Raw genomic sequence first — 18,490 nt, 5'->3', positions numbered from 1 at the left:
GTATATTATTACGTTTAAATGGTTAATTATTTAAAAATATTTATCAGTTTTAATTTCTAATATTGTAAGCATCAATAGATATAAGTCACATAAGCAAAAGCTCTTTGGGATCTTCAACAATTTTTAAGAGTACAAAAGGACCCTGAGATCAAAACATTTGACAACTACTTCAATAGAGACAAAGAGAGAAGTGGGGACAATGGTAAGACATAATATGGACTACGAAATAATTGGAGTAAGGTTGTAGCAATAGAGGAGTAAAAAGGGGGTTGATTTTGAATGTGTTTTGAAGAGAAAGTCAACAAGATTCGCTGATGTGGGAAATGAGAGAAAGACAAGTTAAGGATTATCCCAAGGGTTTTCTCTATTGCTTTGCATTTGTTTTTGATCTGAGCAAACTGGTAGAATGGAACTGACATTCAATCTGATATGAAAAACCAGGGAGGGACAAATTTTGTAGGGAATATAAGGAGATTATTTTGGAAATGTTAAATGTGAGATGCCCATTAAATATTTAAGTGTTAGTGGAGTGGTCAAGGCTGGAGATACAACTTTCAGAGTCTTAGGCATATGGATTACATTTGAAACCACGAGAGTGGATGAGATCAACAAAGGAGTGAAGGAAGAGAAGAAAAGAAGTTCAAAGTCTGAGCCTGAGGATACTCCAAAATTTAGAGTTCAGGGATGTGCACAAGAGCCATCAAAGGAGACTGAGAAAGAGCTGTCAGGTAGGAAAGAAAGTAGGAGAGAATGGTGTCTTGAACTGTCAATTGCTGCTGGTAGGTCAAGTAAGATAAAGACTGAAATAGATCATTGGGTTTTGAGGGACTGTGTGTCAGGGGCAGGAACAGTGTGAGAAAAAGGCCCAAATCAGAAGGGAGTGCTAGAGTATAAAGTCAGGGATGAGATGGGAGAGTGCGCAGGGTCAGCTTGTAAAGGGCCTGGTAGTCCATGCTAAACAGCTTGTACTTCATGCTATAGGTTTGGATTTAGGCAGAGAAGTGACACAGCCAAATTTGCATTTTAGTTAGGTCATTCTGGATGCTTGGAGAAGATGGAACTAAAGGATCCATACTGGAGCAAGGTACTCAAGGAAGCGGAGGCTCCAGCAGGAAAAGGCCAGAGATGGGGAGGGCATGCATACGGCAGTGGGTGTGGGGATGGAGAAGAGTGGGATATTTGGGAAGTAAAATGCTCAAGACTTGGAAATTGATAAGATTGGAGGAGTGAGAGAGACAAAGGAGTTAAGCTTGGGTGACAGCGCAGACAGTGGGAGCGCCAACCTGAGACAGAGAAATTAGGAGATGGAACAGGTTGGGTGTGAAGTGATGGTCACATTTGGGTATGTTATATTTGAGATACCTGTGGAAGATGTAGGTGGAGATGTCTAGAAAGCAGTTGGATATGTTGGGGCTCACAAACCAATACCCCCAAATTTGGTGCTTTGACGTGCTGGGCTAAACATGCAGCCTCAAGGTCTCTCTGACCGCCCCCCACCCCCCCATGACCCACCCCCCATCCTCTATCTCTCCCAAAGCACAGGACGATACTGTTCCCTTATCTGCCTAAAGTCTGGGCCCACCAAAGAAGAAAACACCTCCAGTCTCTTCCCTAAATTTTCACTAACTGAACTTATATCACAGAAAGAAGGTCACAAACCATTGTCTTCTATTTCGGTCCCATTCAATATTTCAAAGAGTATCATTTGCCAGCCATTGCCTGCTCTGCAGGCACAACAGACTTTGTCCCAGGCCATTGCATGTTCTCCAAGTCCATTCATTTCCCCCTAAAAATCATTTACTCCCATACTTCCCCAACTCTTCTCCTTTGAGGAAGTGTATATAAGCATCTGTACTCATTAAGGTATTGGGCAATCATTCTCCTGTGATTCTCCTGTGTGAGGCATGTTAAAATAAACTTGTATGACCTTTTCTCCTATTAATCTGTCTTTTGTCAGTTCATTTTCAGTGAACCTTCAGAGGATGGAAATGGAAGCTTTCTCTCTTCACTCTTACAGATATACAGTTCTAAAACCAAAGGATAAGATTTGCATATGGAAACTTATGACAACTTGGGTTGGATTCACTTAAATCTTTAAAGAATGGTATTAATGTAAAGTCTTGATTTATATGTCCCAAATTTTTAAAAATACTAATTATAGGAAATTCCTAATTTAAAAAATTAATAATTCTTGGAGAAGTAAGTATGTTTTAGTCCATCTGCATCAGGATTTCTTGGATCTCTTAATACTGTTTGAGGGTATTTGGCAGTTTAGTCATCTCAATCTGAAATTTTTTGGTTTCTGAATTGACTTCTCATACTTACAGTTATACCAGTGCAAACAGTAGTAAGGTCTTACCAAATAATCCCCCTTTACTACTGCAGGGTGTATTAGTCCTTTTCTGTTGCTTATAACAGAATATCTGAAATTGGGTAATTTATAAGGAAATATGATTTATTTCTTACAGTTTTGGAGGCTGGGAAGTCCACAGTCCATGGGGGCACATCTGGTGAGGGCCTTCTTCTTGGTGGGAACTTCACAGAGTCCCCTGGTGACCAGGGCGTCATGTGATGAGAATGGGCTAAGCCAGAGAGCTAACCTGCTCACTTGCTCTCCTTATAAAGCCATCAGAATCAAGCCCACGAGCATTGATTGAACTATCAACCCATTAGTCCATAAATGGATCAATCCATTCACTAGGTCACGGTCATCACAATCTAATCACCTCTTAAAGATCCCGCCTTTCAATTACCATTATAGAGTTTCCCACTCTCTTAACACTGCGTTATAGTGGGGATTGTTTCCAATACATGAACTTTTGCGGAACATGTTTGACCCACAACACAGAGTAACCAATTAGATTAATGGTACTTGAGCCCAACTGCACACCAGCATCACCTGGGGAGCATTTACACAGTACCAAAAAACATCTCCAATCATCAGAGAAATGCAAACTAAAACCACAATGAGATATCAGCTCATACTTGTTGGATTGGCTATTATCAAAAAAATGAAAGATAAGTGTTGACAAGGATGTGGAGAAAAGGGGAACCCTTGCACACTGTTGGTAAGATTGTAAATTAGTACAGCCACCTTGGAAAACAGGATGGAGTTTTCTCAAAAAACTAAAAATAGAACTATCATATGATCCAGCAATCCCACTACTGGATATATATCCAAGGAAATCAAAATCAGTATGTTGAAGAGATGTCTGCATTCCCATATTTATTGCAGCTCTACTCACAATAACCAAGAAATGGGATCAATCTGTCTATTAACAGATGAATGGATAAAGAAAATGTTGTATATATATACAATGGAATACTATTCAGCTTTTAAAAAGCAGGAAATTCTGTCATTTGTGACAACATAAATGAACCTAAAGGCACCATGCTAAGTGGAATAAGCCAAAACGGAGAGGCAAACATCACATGAACTCACTCTTATGTGGAATCTAAAAAAGTGGAACTCATAGACGTTGACAGTAGAATGGTGGTTACCAGAAGCTGGGGGTGGGGTGGTGGGTAAACAGGGAAAGGGGAAATGTTGGTTAAAGAGTATAAAGTATTAGTTACATAGGAGGAATAAGTTCTGGTGTTCTTACCAAGCACAGCATGGCGATTACAGTTAATAATAATGTATATTTCAAAATAGCTAAAAGAGAAGATTTTTCAATGTTCTTACCACAAAGAAATAATAAATATTTGAGACAATAAATATGTTAATTAACCCAATTTGATTATTCCACAAAGATATACATGTAACAAAACATCACACGTAACCCATAGCATGGCCTCTCACCCAGGCATTTTGATCTAATTGATTTATACTAGAGCCACAGACACTGTATGGTTTAAAAGCTCCTCCTCCCCAGATGAATTTCATCAGCAGTTAAGGCTAAATCACTGGATTAGAGGAATGATATTTCTATTTCTTCCTAGCATAAATTTTATCAGCACCACACTCTCCCAAGTGAGCCACACTCTCCCAAGTGTGCTAGGCTGGTCCCCTACCTAGCACAAATTTTTAATTCCTTTCAAATTAAAACTCCCCTGAAGCTAACCCCCTATTAATTCACTGTGCTCATTGATAACAGGAATTTTCTCTGAGCCCCTAGTATGTGCATAGGACCTGCAGGACACTGTACCTGAAGGATATAAGACAGTAAGTGGTGCAGGCCTCTGAAGAAGGAATCAGAGCAACTGCTTCCCAGAAAACTGGTCAGAATGAACAGAACAGCATGATGTGAACTTGTAACTGTGCTATCTAGACTCAAGAAAGGAACTCAGGGTTCAGCAATCATCCCACCAAGCTCTGCTACAACCAACCAATCCTGAATTGACAAGCCAAGGACTTGTTTAAACTGACCAATCACTACCTTTGAAGCATTGTGGCTTTTGTCTTTACAAGCCCATACTTGCCTTTGGTGGAGAGAGATGGTATTTATGGGCTGCTCTCCCTCCTGTATCCATCTACATGAGTAAATCTTCAGGGCTTTACCCCATTGTTTCAGAATTATTTCTTTGATGCCTCAGAGTATTTGTTCACCTTTAATCACAATGATGGGGAAGATATTGTGAAAACAACAAGCACTTTATTTTCTGAATTTGAGCTGTTTGCACAAGATATGTCAGACAGATATAAACAACAATTCACTACCTATACTTGATCTTTCAGTTGCTGAGTCAGGCAAGATAAACTCATAGATCATGTCTCTACTCAAATGCCTTACCAAAAATGACCTTGACTCTTTCTCGAGTGTATCCACTGATGAAAGTCCAGAGTTTTCTGGAATAGTGGGATAAGAAAACAAATTTTCCAGAAAGCAAGGGGAATTTATTTTTTATGCTATGGAACAAATAACCACAAAGTTAGTGGTTTAAAACAATACACAGTTATTGTTTCACAGTTTTCATGGGTCAAGAATCTGGACACGGCTTTTCTGGATCATCCACTAAGGGTTTCACAGGATGTATTCAAGATGTTGTACAGAATGCATTCTCATCTGGGGGATCAACAAGTGGAGAATCTGTTTTCAAGATAATTCAAGTTGTTTGAGAATTTATTTCTTTGTGGCTGTATGTTCAAGGGCCTTGGCTTTTCTGTAGCCTTCCATCAGAGGCTGTCTGCAGATCCTACAGGCCACTCTTGTTCCTTGCCATGTGAATTCTCTTCATAAACTTCTAGCTTCAGCAAACCAGCAAGGAGATGCTCTTGCTTCAGTCTACTAATATGGAATTTTATATACTGTAATATAATCACAGGAGTAACACCCCATCACCTTTGTCATATTCTATTGTTAGAAGCAAGTCACACACATGTCTCATCTGCACTCATGGGGAGGGGATCACACAAAGGCACAAACACCAGGAGATGGGAAATCACTGGGGGTGGGTGTGTCACCTTAGGGTCCATTTGTCATTCAAGAAAAGAAGGCTAAAGAACCAGAGATTGCTTATAGCCAATCCAAACAGATGATATAGTCACAGATAAAACTGGAAAGAACCCTGGACTGAGGCAGGAATCATGGCTTCCAGTCCTGGCTGTGTCATCAACTATACTACATCCCCAGCAAGTTCTGTGGACTTTGGTTTCCTTAGTTTACAAGTAAAATGAGGTAGGGGAGACAGTTTTGGATACTAACCAAAGAAATGCATATTAAAATACCATGGAAGCACTATCATCCATCTTTAGCAAAAATAAGAAATGATCCCACTCAAAGCTTATAAGTTTAAGAATGAGTTTATGTTGAAATTGGTATCTTCAGTCCTAAAAAGCAATCTGGCAATGTATAGCAAACCATAAAACTGTTCACATCTGTGATGGTTAATTTTGTATGTCAACTTGACTGGGCCATGGGTGCCCAGATATTTGGTTAAACATTATTTCTGGGTATGTCTGAGAAGGTGTTTCTAGATGAGATTAATATTTGAATATTTGAATCAGTAAACTGAGTAAAGCAGGTTGCTCTCCCCAAGGTGAGTGGACTTCATCCAATATGTTGAAGGCCTGAACAGAATAAAAGTCTGAGTAATAAAGAATTCTTTCTCTCTACCTGACTGCTTTTCAGCTGGAACATCAGTCACTGCAGGAACTTACACCACTGGCTCTCCTGGTTCTCCAGCTTGCTGACTGCAGATCTCGGGACTTCTCAATCTCCATAATCACCTGAACCAATTCCTTATAGCAAATTATATAATTATAAATTGCATATATATATATATATCCACACATATAATATCCACACATATATATCCTGTTTCTTTGGAGAACCCAGACTAATACACCCTTTGACAAAGTAACCCCATTCTGGGGATTTCAGCCTAAGAAAATGTATAATTGAAAAGATTTTTATAAAACAGACTATACACACAATGTTATTAACCACAGTGTCATTTATAATAAAGAAAAAGTGGAAACAATATGTATGTTTAACAATTGGAGAATGACTAAACAGATCATAGTGCATCTATTTGAAAGAAAATTATGCAGCCATTAAACTAATAATCATGAAGACTATGTAGCAACATGGGAAAGTGTTTATAATTAGATGTGAATTTATTTTAAAAAGCAGAATGTGAAATTATATAAACACTATTATTACAAGTAAGGAAAAGTAAATAATGAGAAAAATCCATATGTTTGGGTCATGGGATTACACATACAATTTTTTGTTAACTTTCCTTCACCAATATGACACTTTAAAAACAATAAATAAAAGTATAAAATGAAAACAATGAGGGGTTGAATTATCAGTGGTTCTTAACTGGAGTAGACTTCAGAATTTAAAAATACTTATATCTGAGTTCTACTTCGTAAAGATTCTAAGATGGGGCTGGGGCACCTATATACTTACACACACTCACACACATACACCCAACCCCATCACTCCACACTCAAATACACAGGTGATTCAGACGCACATCAGTAGGCAGATTCTCAGCATAAAGTTCCACGAATCTATGGAGAATAAGGGAGATACTGCAATGACAAGCTTAGCATTTCCTATGAGGCACGTGGGCGATGAAAGCCAGGCTTCTTAATGTGATCCTGGACTGCTGCAGCCACTGTCTTTAGTGTTTGTGGCTTGCTGGGCAATCTGCGGCATCACCCTCTGAGCAGGATTGCTCTACAAGGCGGAAGGCCTCCAGGAACTCATTAATATCAATTTGGCCATCCTTGTTGAAATCGATGCTCCGGGCAAGGTCATATATGCAGTCATCTGTGACATCAACGTTCATATGAGAGCTGAACAGCTTCCACGTCTGCCTGAACTCGTCCAATGAGATGAACCCTTACCAGAGGAAGGAAGTCACTTCAGTGAGTCAGTCTAGTTTTCAGTGTTCATTTCCTCTAACATTCTTACAAGGAGACCTGCTCCCTATTGTTAAACAGACAAAGACACCCAATGCATAGTATCTAGTTTAAACTTCCAACGGGATCACATAAAGCCACTGAATCTCCAGTGGTTCTCAGCTGAAAGCAATTTCACTTGCCTCCCTTCAGGAGACATTTGGCAATGTCTGGAGACATTTTTGATTGTCATGACTGAGATCGGGGTGGGGTGTTACTGGCATCCAGTAGATAAAAGACAGGGATGCTCTGAACATCCTACAATGCACAAGATGGACCTCAAAACAAATAATTATCCAGCCCACAATGTCAACAGTACCACTGCTGAGAAACTCTGCAATTAATTGTCCCAACCATATACTAATTTATTCTGCTTATAAAGAGCCTTTGGACTCATGCATTTATGGTCAAATTTTTACAAGGATTCCAAGATTATTTGATGGGAAAAAAATAGTTTTTCCAACAAATATAGTGGGATAATTAGATATCCACATGCAAAAGAATAAAGTTAGACTCCAACCTCACACTATATCCAAAAATTAACTCGACATGGATCAAAGACCTAAATGTGAGAGGTAAAACTATAAAACTCAGAGAAGAAAACATAGTTATAAATCTTTGTGACCTTGGATTATGCAACAGTTTCTTAGGACACCAAAAGCATGAACAACAAAAGCAAAAATAAATTAGACTTTTTCAAAATTAAAAACTTTTGTGCATCAAAGGACACTACCAAGGAAGTGAAAAGACAATGTACAAAATCAGAGAAATTATTTGCAAAGCATGTACCTGTTAACATTCTGATATCACCAATATACAAATACCTCTTACAACTCAAATAAAAAGACAAATAACCCAATTTCAAAAATGGACAAAGGATTTGAATAGAATCCAAACAATTCTATTTGTGTATCTTCTATGTGTATATCTTCTATTGTCCATTTGTATCTTCTATTCTCCAAAGAAGGTATACAAATGGACAATAAGCACACAAAAAGATGCTCAACATCATTAGTTGTTAAGGAAATATCAATGAAAATCAGAATGTGATACTTTACACCCAGTAGGATGGCAATAATAAAAATTTAAAAAATAAAAACAGGAAGTATCAAGTGCTGGTGAGGGTGTAGAGAAATCGGAACCCTCATACATTGTGGGGATGTAAAATGATACAGCCACTGTGGAAAACAGTTTGGCAGTTGCTCAAAAAGTTAAACATAGAATTAACACATGACCCAGCAATCCCACCCTTAGGTATATGCTCAGGAGAATTGAAAATATATGTTCACAGAAGGAGTTGTACATGAATGTCCAGACAGCATTATTCAAAATAGCTAAAAAGTGAAAACAATCCAAATGTCTAGCTGATGACTGGATAAACGAAGCTCGTATGTCCATACCATGGAATGTTATTCAGCCATAACAAAGGAATGAAGAACTGATACTGCTACCACATGGATAAACCTTGAAAACATTATGCTAAATGAAAGTATCCAGACACCAGAGTAGGCAAATCCATAGAAACAGAAAGTAGACCAGTGGTTGTCAGGGACAGCTGGAGGAGGGGCAGCGGCTGGGGACTGACTGCTGATGGGTATAGAAATCATTTTCAGGTGATGAAAATGTTCTAAAATCAGATAATGGTGATGGTTACACAAACTCGTGAATACACTAAAAACCACTGAATTGTACACTTTAAATGGGTGCATTATATGGTATGTGAATTATACCTCAAAAAAAACATTGAAGAAAGCCTTTGGACTATTGGGGAAATATTGGGGTGAAGGTGCATAGGCCCTCCCTGCACATCTTTATGTAACTTTCTGTGAATCTATAATCATTTCAAAATAAAAGTTTTGAAAAAAATACTTGGGGAGTGAGACTGCAAAAGTCTTTCTGCTTCATTACTTTGTGGCTATCGTGGATGGAATTATAAGGGATATCACATCTCCTAACAGTTACTCTTCCTCTAAGAAGCTCTCGTTCAGTTTGTCCTCATTCTTCTCTGCCCCATCCGTTGTATATGGGCTGCTTGTATGGTTCAAGTACTTTTCTAGTGTCTGCCACTTGTAAGTACTACTTACTTTGCTCCCCAAATGCGTGCTAGAGTGGAGATGAGTCAGCAGGAATCAGGAAGGGGACTAAAGGGTTCAAGGTAGAACGCTTGCCATGCGTCAAAAGTGGTAGAATAATGAATGCCCTTACCTGAATGATCACTGTCTATGATCCTAAAAATGGTCTCCAGGTCATATCGGTTTCGATACAGTGTTTCCAGCAAACTTGACTGTATGTTCTGCAAGAAAAAACTCATTTTCCTTCTATGTCTTATATTGAGGCTTGTCCTAATATATGAGTAACACACAATCAGCCCCGACAATCGCACACTCTTGAAAAAACCTGAAGATATTTTACCATCCCTCTACTCCCCCAACCCCCTTTACTCCACCAAATAACCTAGTGATTTAAGAAGTACCTAGCCCATGATGAACATGTTCTAAAATTGACCGTGGTGATGTTTGCACATATCTGCAAACATGTACACTAAAACCCATTGAATTGTATACTGTAAAAGTGAATGGATTGCATGATGTGAATTATATTGCAATAAAGCTGTTTTTTAAAGAGTACCTAACCCAAGGTCTCACATACATTACATATTCAATAAATATTTATTAAATAATTACTTTTTTAAATGGAGGAGGCAGCATAGTGTCGAGGAAAGAAAATGGGTCTTGAGGTCAGATGGACGTGGATTTGAGGCACAACTTAGAAGTTCTATGGCTTCAGGTAAGTTACTAACATCTGTGGGCAGCGTCCTCATAAGTATAACAGCACTGATATTACCTACCTCTGGGATTTGAGGATTAACTTAGGCAACATATGTAAATCACTTAACACACAGTCTGACACATAGAAACTCAACTGCCTTTTGGGTTCTCAACAGGTGGTTGTTTCTGATTCAAGGTTCTCTGTGAGAGGCTTCATAGTCCCCAGTGTGCTCTCACCCACCATTGTCACACCATTACCTCACGGCTCAGTTGTTTTTTGGCCAAGTCCTCCAACCAGGACTTGTAATCCAGCACATTATCTGTTGAGTTGTTCACCAGCTGTGGCCTCAGCACTCGCCACGGCAGTCCTAGACGCAACACACACTCCACAGCGGCTGCCCAGTCACTCAGGGAGATTAAACCTACAGGAAAGAGCCAACTTATTGATTTGTACCTCCAAGTCTAGTTTCCTGCCCAAGGGTGTGTACATTTTTACCCTGACATCCTTCTTACTATCTATAGGTAATAGAAATAATGGGCACTGTCACTATTTATGAGAGTTGGCTGGAAACTAGGTTTGCCAGATAAAATATACGATGCCCAGTTAAATTTGAATTTCAGAAAGACAAAAAAGTGTAAGTATGTGCCAAATATTACATAAAAATTATTTGTTGTCTGTCTATATTACGAACTTAATTAGGCACCCTAAATTTTTATTTCTAAATCTGGCAACACTGCTGGAAGCCACACAAGACTCTTGTAAATAATATCATAAAACATTATACATCTACAGCATTAGTTGTTTAAAAAAACATCAAACTTCCTAAGTTCCTTAGAATATATTATTTACTGAAACTCTTGGAAGGCTACAATTTGTGTGTATGAAAAGATATTTCTATACATTTTTTAAATGTTATTGCTATTTTTTAATAGGGCTGTATTTAGTCAATGCCCATTAGACATTCCATTGAGTTGAGCAAAGCCGTCACTTTTAGTTTGGATAACAGACCATGGAACAGATAAGCACACACTCAACAAGAAGTCAAGTCATAGATTTTTGCTGGTCTTACATATACTCTCATAACTTCTCCCACTTGAGTTTTGATTAGTTCAGCTTTGTCACCCTTCCCTTGACTCCAATTTTTTCACCATCTCATTTATACTTGGCCAAGTTCATATTCTGTTAAAAGTTTAGAATTTTTAAAATGTAGAAAAAAATAAATGGGACATTACATTGAATAAAGTGGAAGAAGTAGTCAAAGGGAAATTTTGATCATTTGTTCATTCAACAAATATTTATTTGCTAAGTCCTGTGAGATAGATTGTCTGGCTAGCTTCTATCCTCTGTGGATCTTTTACTTCATTGGTCTTACCGGTTTTATCGACATCATGCTTCTTAAATTCACCAAGAAGATCCGAGGAATGAGCAAATAACTTTTCCCGCAGAGCTCTCAGAGCCGACTCCTCTACTCTGCTAATCCTGCGACAGGAGATGAAAGGAGAATTTTTAATAGTATAGAAGAAATGGTCATGTGTTTTACTACATTTTTCCTCTCTCTTTCCTTACATTTCAACTTCCCAAGAGCTCAGTCACTGCCCCCCTTAGAAATCTCTTAGGGGTTTTTTTGGGCAACTTTACTATTTGTTGTTGTTTTTTTAATTGTACGTGTTTAGGGTACAGTGTACATGCATACATTGTATAATGAAGGAGCTCGGTTTCTGAGGGAAGATCTCCATCTCTTATTTTCTTCACCACCCCCCTCCACTTTTCCCTGAAGGGCACAAGTAGGATCAGTTTGGGGAATGCTGCTGTCCTGTCTAGTACTACAGGACAGTGTTAAAGCAGAAGTTCTGGAGAAAGATCACCTTTGTGGTAAAGTTATCTAACTGTCCTATGCCTCAATTTCCCCATCTGTAAAATAGGGATAAAATGGTACCTACCTCACAGGATTATTGTCAAAACTAAATGAGTAAATTCACCTACAGCACTTAGAAGAAAGCCTGGCACATACAAAGCAGTTAACAAATGGGTATCTGTTTTCATAATCATTATGCTTTCCTTATAATTTATTATTATGTCAAATAGTCAGAAAGCAAGATCTATGAATAACCAAATAATACTAATTTCATTTTCTCATTCTCGCTGGGTCCATAGAGTAATGCTTGGCACAGCACCTGGCCCAAAGTAAGTGCTTAATAAATATCGGTAGTTGAATGAACAAACAAGAATGTAAAAAGAGATAAAAGGTAAATGTACTCTATTTGTAACGTCTCATTGAGGAACAAGCCATTCTTTTTTTTTTTTTCCTTTTTTTTTGTCTTTTTTTTCATGTCCGGCAACAGATAGCAACCCTCAGTGTCGCACCCGTACCGGACCGGGACCGGCAACGGGATCGCAACCCTCGGTGTTGCTCCCACACCTCGCTCAGCCAGTGAGCGGGAACCGGTCTGTATGTGGGATCTGAACCCTCAGCGGGAGCGCCACCGCGCTCCCAAGCGGTGCACTGTAGCAGTGCGCCACCGGGCCGGCCCCGAGGAACAAGCCATTCTACAGATAATGACTAGATTATCTTTTGAAGTGCTAAATTTTTTTAAAAAAACAGTTTAATCATGCTTGATGAAAATCCTTATGGCAGCATAAGGTATTTAACATAACAGTCCTTAAGTAGGTGCCACAGATCCTTTATTTTTTTATTTATTTTTTTTTTTTTTATTTTTGTCTTTTTTCCGTGTCTGGCAACGGATCGCAACCCTCAGTGTCGCCCCCGTACCGGACCGGGACCAGCAACGGGATCGCAACCCTCGGTGTTGCCCCCGCGCCTTGCTCAGCCAGTGAGCAGGAACCGGTCTGTATGTGGGATCCGAACCCTCGGCGGGAGCGCTGCTGCGCTTCCCAAGCGGCACACTAGCACAGTGCACCACCGGGCCGGCCCCTCCACAGATCCTTTAAAAACTGTGAACCACCTGGAACTCATCCCAAATATCATGGATATGTGAGTATATGTGCTTTTTCTAGAGAGAGTTTGTTGTTTTATCAGAGGCTAACAGAAGCACGGGACCCCTTAAAAGTTTAAGAACCACTAGTTAGACAAAGCATTTATGCTGTTTCCTGGCAAATGGCAGTCATGGACAGTTACACAAGGATATAGTATAGCAATGTCCTCGAAGCTATCTGGATGTACAAAGCTCTCTGTCCCTACGTCAAGCAGCACACATTAAGCACTTACTAAATGCAGAGCTCTACACGGATGATCTAATTAATCCCTCAACACCCACTGAAGTAGGTATAATCTATTATGCTCAGTACAGAGGTAAGTAATTAAATCAAGGTCACAGAGCTAACAAGGGATGGGACCAGGAATCCATCCTGACAGCTGAACTGCAGGCTGGCTATACTATTATTGTGAGAAGCAGATTTAAACAAAAGGTAAATGAGTTCTAAATGAGCGTTCCTCTAACAAAAGCATGTGATCCTGTGTTTATGGAAATTGAGACACCAACTATGGCTGCTCAGAGATATTTCTCCCTTGTTCTCCATTCTGCTTCAGATAGTCGAAGTCATTGGACTTCTGGGTGAATGAGGTGATGTTGTACTTATTTAATGCAATCAATGAATATTTCAAAGAGTTGAATGTTCTTTGATTATCTTATTAAAACACACTATTTATGGGATTCTCTACAATGACTCCTTTTGTAATGACAGTACCTAAATCCTATGGAATCATGGTGTTCCAGGTGTCAGGGCTCACCCCTGGAGATTCTAATTTGGTAGAGCTGGGTGAGGCTCAGGTGGGTGGTTTTTTGTAAAGCTTCACAGATGATTTTGCTGCACAGTAGGTTTGACTCTCACTAGATAAGTTTAAATTTTTACATAATACTTCTTTTTGAGTGAGGCTGGCCTGTATTTAATAACTCAATAGTGATTTAAAGTAATTTATTTTTACAGCACTCACACAAGCTAAATGTTAAACATTAAAGTGTTCTCTATTCATCTGATTTATGCTTTGTCTATTTTGATTTCTAATTTAGTTAGGCAAAATAATTAAAGAAACTTGTTAAGTAGCACTAAAACTGTATCTATTAACATCTTATATACTCTGAGGCCATTTTCTATTTGGGAGGCAATGTTGCATAGTCATTAAATGGTGAGTTTTGTGATATATACATGTATACTCAAAACGTGTAGGTAGGCTCATTCCGTATGCGTTGTTTTACACTTGTACTATGTATGTGAGATTTTTGTATTGTCAGAAAATTTGATCCGCCTCTTTCTGGTAATAGTTGCGTATCTTTCCAGGTGATTGTTTCATGGTTTATTTAACCATTCATTTGTTAATTCCCTTATTAATACATAGTTCTATTTTTTAATGTTTTAGCCACTAGTACAATAAAGATCTAAATACATTAAAGAAACAAAACAAAAAAGGATTAACACAGCCCCACCACTGACCAATAAATAAATAAATAAATGGTGAGTTCTGAAATAATACAGCCTGGGTCTACTTTCTACTTATTAGCTGTGTGACCACAGACCAGCTAATTTAACCTCTGTTCCTTAATTATCGCATCTATAAAATTGAAATTAATAATAATACCTACTTCATAAGTTCATTGTAAGACAATATATATACATTCTTTATAATTATACTTAATGTGGGGTAAACTCTCAATTATGGTTAGAGCTCACAATCATCTCAACAGACATCATTTAAATAATATTACATACTTCCTTCTCAGAAAGGGGCATTGTTAACAAATGTGTGAAATCCATCTGCCAAATCTTCAGATAAAGACTTTGGCTGTGGCTTACGGGGATAACACAAGGATGAGAGAAAATAGAAGAATAACCTAGAAAGACTTAGAGGCCTGGGATATGGACTTTACCCAAGATGCATCCCTTGAGAATAATTTCTGCAGAAAACAAATTTGTTGTTCCCATTAATGAGGGGCAGGTAGAGATATTAGAGTGTATGGATAAGGGAGAGACCTTCTTATAATGTCTATTCCAGACCTTAATCCTGACATAGCAAAATTCTGAATTCTCACTTAGAATTTGGATAAAGGTAATGACGTTTGACATTTCAAAGGTTCCACAGACACTATAAGTTTTTCTGGAAATCACTCATTGCAAACTCTTGCCTTTGTCTCATGGTCAGTGTGTGGGTTGCCTTGTTAGTCTGATACTGCACGATGTGTGGCATCAGGGCTGGCCCCAGTTTGACATAGGCTCCTCTGTTGCTGCCAATTTCATAGTAGTTGGAGGCAGAAAAGATGGTTAATACCTGAAGAAAACAGAAAAGAGACAGGCAGTCACGCTCACTGAGGAGCCTTCATCCTCAATCCTACATGACCCACCCCCACTTTAGAGGCTTCTGCTGATCCTCATACTCATCTGCGGATCTTTGTCTTTTCTTCATTTTTTTTTTTTTTCAAGTCATCACTGCTAATAGGCAGGAGTTGTGATTCAAGTCATAGAAACTTGAATTCTGATAGGACATCCACAACACGTATATCCCAAGTAAACACAGCAGGGGTCATAGAAAACACCTCATTTGGTTCAACTTGGAGGCATGCTGGGGCTGATGAACTGGGATGGTCATTACAACTAGCAGGCAAGTCAGTGCTTAAAGCCAGTGCGATGCCTCAGAGCAGAGCTTCCTGCAGAGTGTGGTGCCTCCTGAGATGCTCGGTGAAAAAAGTTTCCACTGTCAATACATTGGGAGTGCTAGATGCTATATCTCTTTCTGTATATAGCAGACTTACAATGTATATAGGAAATTAAAAGTTCTTGGAAGTCCTACAGTAAAGAAACTTGTATTACCATTTACCAAATATTTCTTACATTAGTTGATCTCACTCCTTTTTTTCACATGGGAACCTGTTACTCTCCTGTAGAATTAGTGTTCCTGGGAATACAGAATCCCATCCTAGTGGCATTGGCAAAAATTGTAGGATTTGCCCAAAGATTAGTCAGGACACTCATCATGCTCCTGAGAAGACAAACAATCCTGAATCCCTGCTTGGGAAACAGTGCAGAAATCCAATTACCCTGTAGGGTTGTTTGAGGTACAATAGCTAGCCATGTGTCATGGGTTAAAAGTGTCCCCCGAAGTTCATATATTGGAAACTTGATCATCATTTAACAGTGTTAAGAGGGTGGGAAATCTGATTATGGTACTTGAGAGGTGGGGCCTTTAAGAGGTGATTGGATCATTAGGACTATGCCCTTGTGAATGGATTAATCTATTCATTGGTAATGGGTTAATGGTTTAATGGGTTATCGTGGGCGTAGACTGGTGGCTATATAAGGAGAGCACATGAAAGAGCTCTTGCCATTCTCACCGTGTGATACCCTGCATTGCCATGGGCCTCTGTACAGAGCCCCCACCCAGAAGAAGGCCCTCACCAGATGTGCTCCCTGGACCATGGACTTCCCAGCCTCCATAACTGTAAGAAATAAATTCTGTTTCTTTGTAATTTACCCAGTTTCATGTGTTCCGTTTTAAGCAACAGAAAATGTACTAATACATTGTGTGTCTTAAAGAATAGAGATGTAGCTGGAAAACACTGGCCTCATATTCTCATCCATAAAATGGAACCAAATCTGCCCCTTACTCTTAGGGTACTGGTGAGCAGTGGCTTCAATCAAATTTTGAGTTGTAAAGAGGTTATAATAGTCAAGGATAACTTGACTGTTAAAAACCTAGTTGCTTTGAGCAAGTGGGTAACAGATACAAGGCACAGTTGGTTGTTAGAAACTGAGAGCCTCAGCTCATCCAGGCCTGTGCCCTTTTGACTAGTGACACACAAACCTGTGCTGCTGCGGAAGGTCCACCTACCTTGCGGTTGTGGCAGAACTCATAGCCTTCGGGTTTGCATTCATGGGAACGGATCAGGAATTGCAGGTTGTATTTTTGTAGCAACTGTTCTGTCACATCAGGCCCAAAATAACAGCCTCCTCCTCGAACAGTGTTGGCCTTGCAACCCTCCTGCAACATGGGATCACTCCACAGGATGTCTACCACCTGGAAAGACAGAGAGATGGTTTCTTTCCTAAGAACTAGACAGACATTCATTCATATGAAAAGAGGAAGAGGAGGAGGTGGAGGTGGCAGAGGAGAAAAATATCTGAATAAAAGTAAGTGAGCAAATTTCTAGGCAATCAATATTTGACACAGATTTATATTTTTGGACCCCTACAGAATTTTTTATTACTCACAAAATGAATGTGTGTATGTATATGTTAGTTGACAAGCATATACCCACTTTCTTGAAAATAAATCTTATGTGAAAGCTCAATATGCAAAACAGATAAAGTTGCTCTGGTAGAAGCTTTGATCACAGCCAGCAGTCTTCAGCCAGTGCTCCAGGCTCCTGGACGTTTGCCCCAAAGAGAAGGCAGAAGCCCTGAGACTGGCAAGATAGTCTCTCACACAGCATTCACAAGACCCCAGATGCAGTCGTGGGAAAGTGCAATTGATGTTGTATTTCTTAAAATAATTTAAGAATTTTGAAAAGAATTTTCAGAAGAGCTGAGCAATTTTTCTAGCAATTTAGACTCTATCTTATTATTAATATTCAGGAAAACACTGACTGCCAATCTTTCACAACTCAGATGAAATAACTGAGTATACAAGAGTACTTCAAAAAGTTCATGGAAAGTTTATATTATCTTTTAATCCTATTTTTCCACATACATTTTGAAGTACCTTCATATTTTGGTTGTTGACACCTAATACTTTCTAAATGTACTTCTAAGAAAAAATCTCATTCGATTTGAAAATATCAGCACATTATTATGGAGTCACGTTTTGTAAAAGAAGAGATGTGCACTTGTAAATTTCAATTCTCAGTTGGTGTTGAAGCCCAGATTGACTAAATGTAACCTAAACTCACCCTCTCTCTCTCTCTCTCTCTCTCTCTCTCTCTCTCTCTCTCTCTCTCTCTCTCTCTGGCTTCTAGCCTCAGAGTCAGCTGCTACTCCTCCTTCTCACCACCCTCCATCCAATTGATCAGCAAGTTCTGCTTATTTCAGTTCCTCCTTCTTCTGTATTTACAGAACTCTGATTGTGTTTGGGGTGGCAAAGTGCCAAGCTAAACACTTGCTTTCCAGACTCCCTTGCTACTAGGGGTGGCCATGTGACACAGTTCTAGAGATTCCGGGAAAGCTCTTAGTGGCCTGATAACAGAGGACAGAGCTGCTGATAGCCTCTTGGCCTTGAGCTATCGCAGCCATCCTGCTGACACACATAAAATAGCACCCAATGTAAAAACAGTGTACACCCAGTGTAAAAGCACCCAGTGTAAAAGCACCCAGTAAACCTTCTTACCCCCTTGATGCTAAGTCAGCAAACCAAGTAGTCTCAGG

The 18,490-nt window shown here is 39.2% G+C and overlaps 1 protein-coding gene across 1 annotated transcript in view; it reads right to left on the bottom strand.

Moving 5' to 3' along the window:
• Positions 1 to 6,781: 6,781 nt before the first annotated feature.
• Positions 6,782 to 18,490, bottom strand: part of PPEF2 (protein phosphatase, EF-hand calcium binding domain 2) — a 38,974-nt gene continuing 27,265 nt past the window's right edge. Inside the window, exons 11-16 of the mRNA XM_008567297.1 lie at positions 16,962 to 17,147; positions 15,262 to 15,404; positions 11,496 to 11,602; positions 10,381 to 10,544; positions 9,560 to 9,647; positions 6,782 to 7,295 (exon numbers count right to left, since the gene is read on the bottom strand). Coding sequence (XP_008565519.1) covers positions 7,075 to 7,295; positions 9,560 to 9,647; positions 10,381 to 10,544; positions 11,496 to 11,602; positions 15,262 to 15,404; positions 16,962 to 17,147 — 909 coding nt within the window. The 3' untranslated portion in view covers positions 6,782 to 7,074. The remainder of the gene's footprint in view (positions 7,296 to 9,559; positions 9,648 to 10,380; positions 10,545 to 11,495; positions 11,603 to 15,261; positions 15,405 to 16,961; positions 17,148 to 18,490) is intronic.

The sequence above is a fragment of the Galeopterus variegatus genome, unplaced genomic scaffold, assembly GCF_000696425.1.
Source record: "Galeopterus variegatus unplaced genomic scaffold, G_variegatus-3.0.2 Scaffold309, whole genome shotgun sequence".
In the NCBI taxonomy this organism is placed as follows: domain Eukaryota; kingdom Metazoa; phylum Chordata; class Mammalia; order Dermoptera; family Cynocephalidae; genus Galeopterus; species Galeopterus variegatus.
The sequence above is the reverse complement of the archived record's forward strand: the minus strand, read 5'-3'. Positions and strand labels throughout refer to the sequence as shown.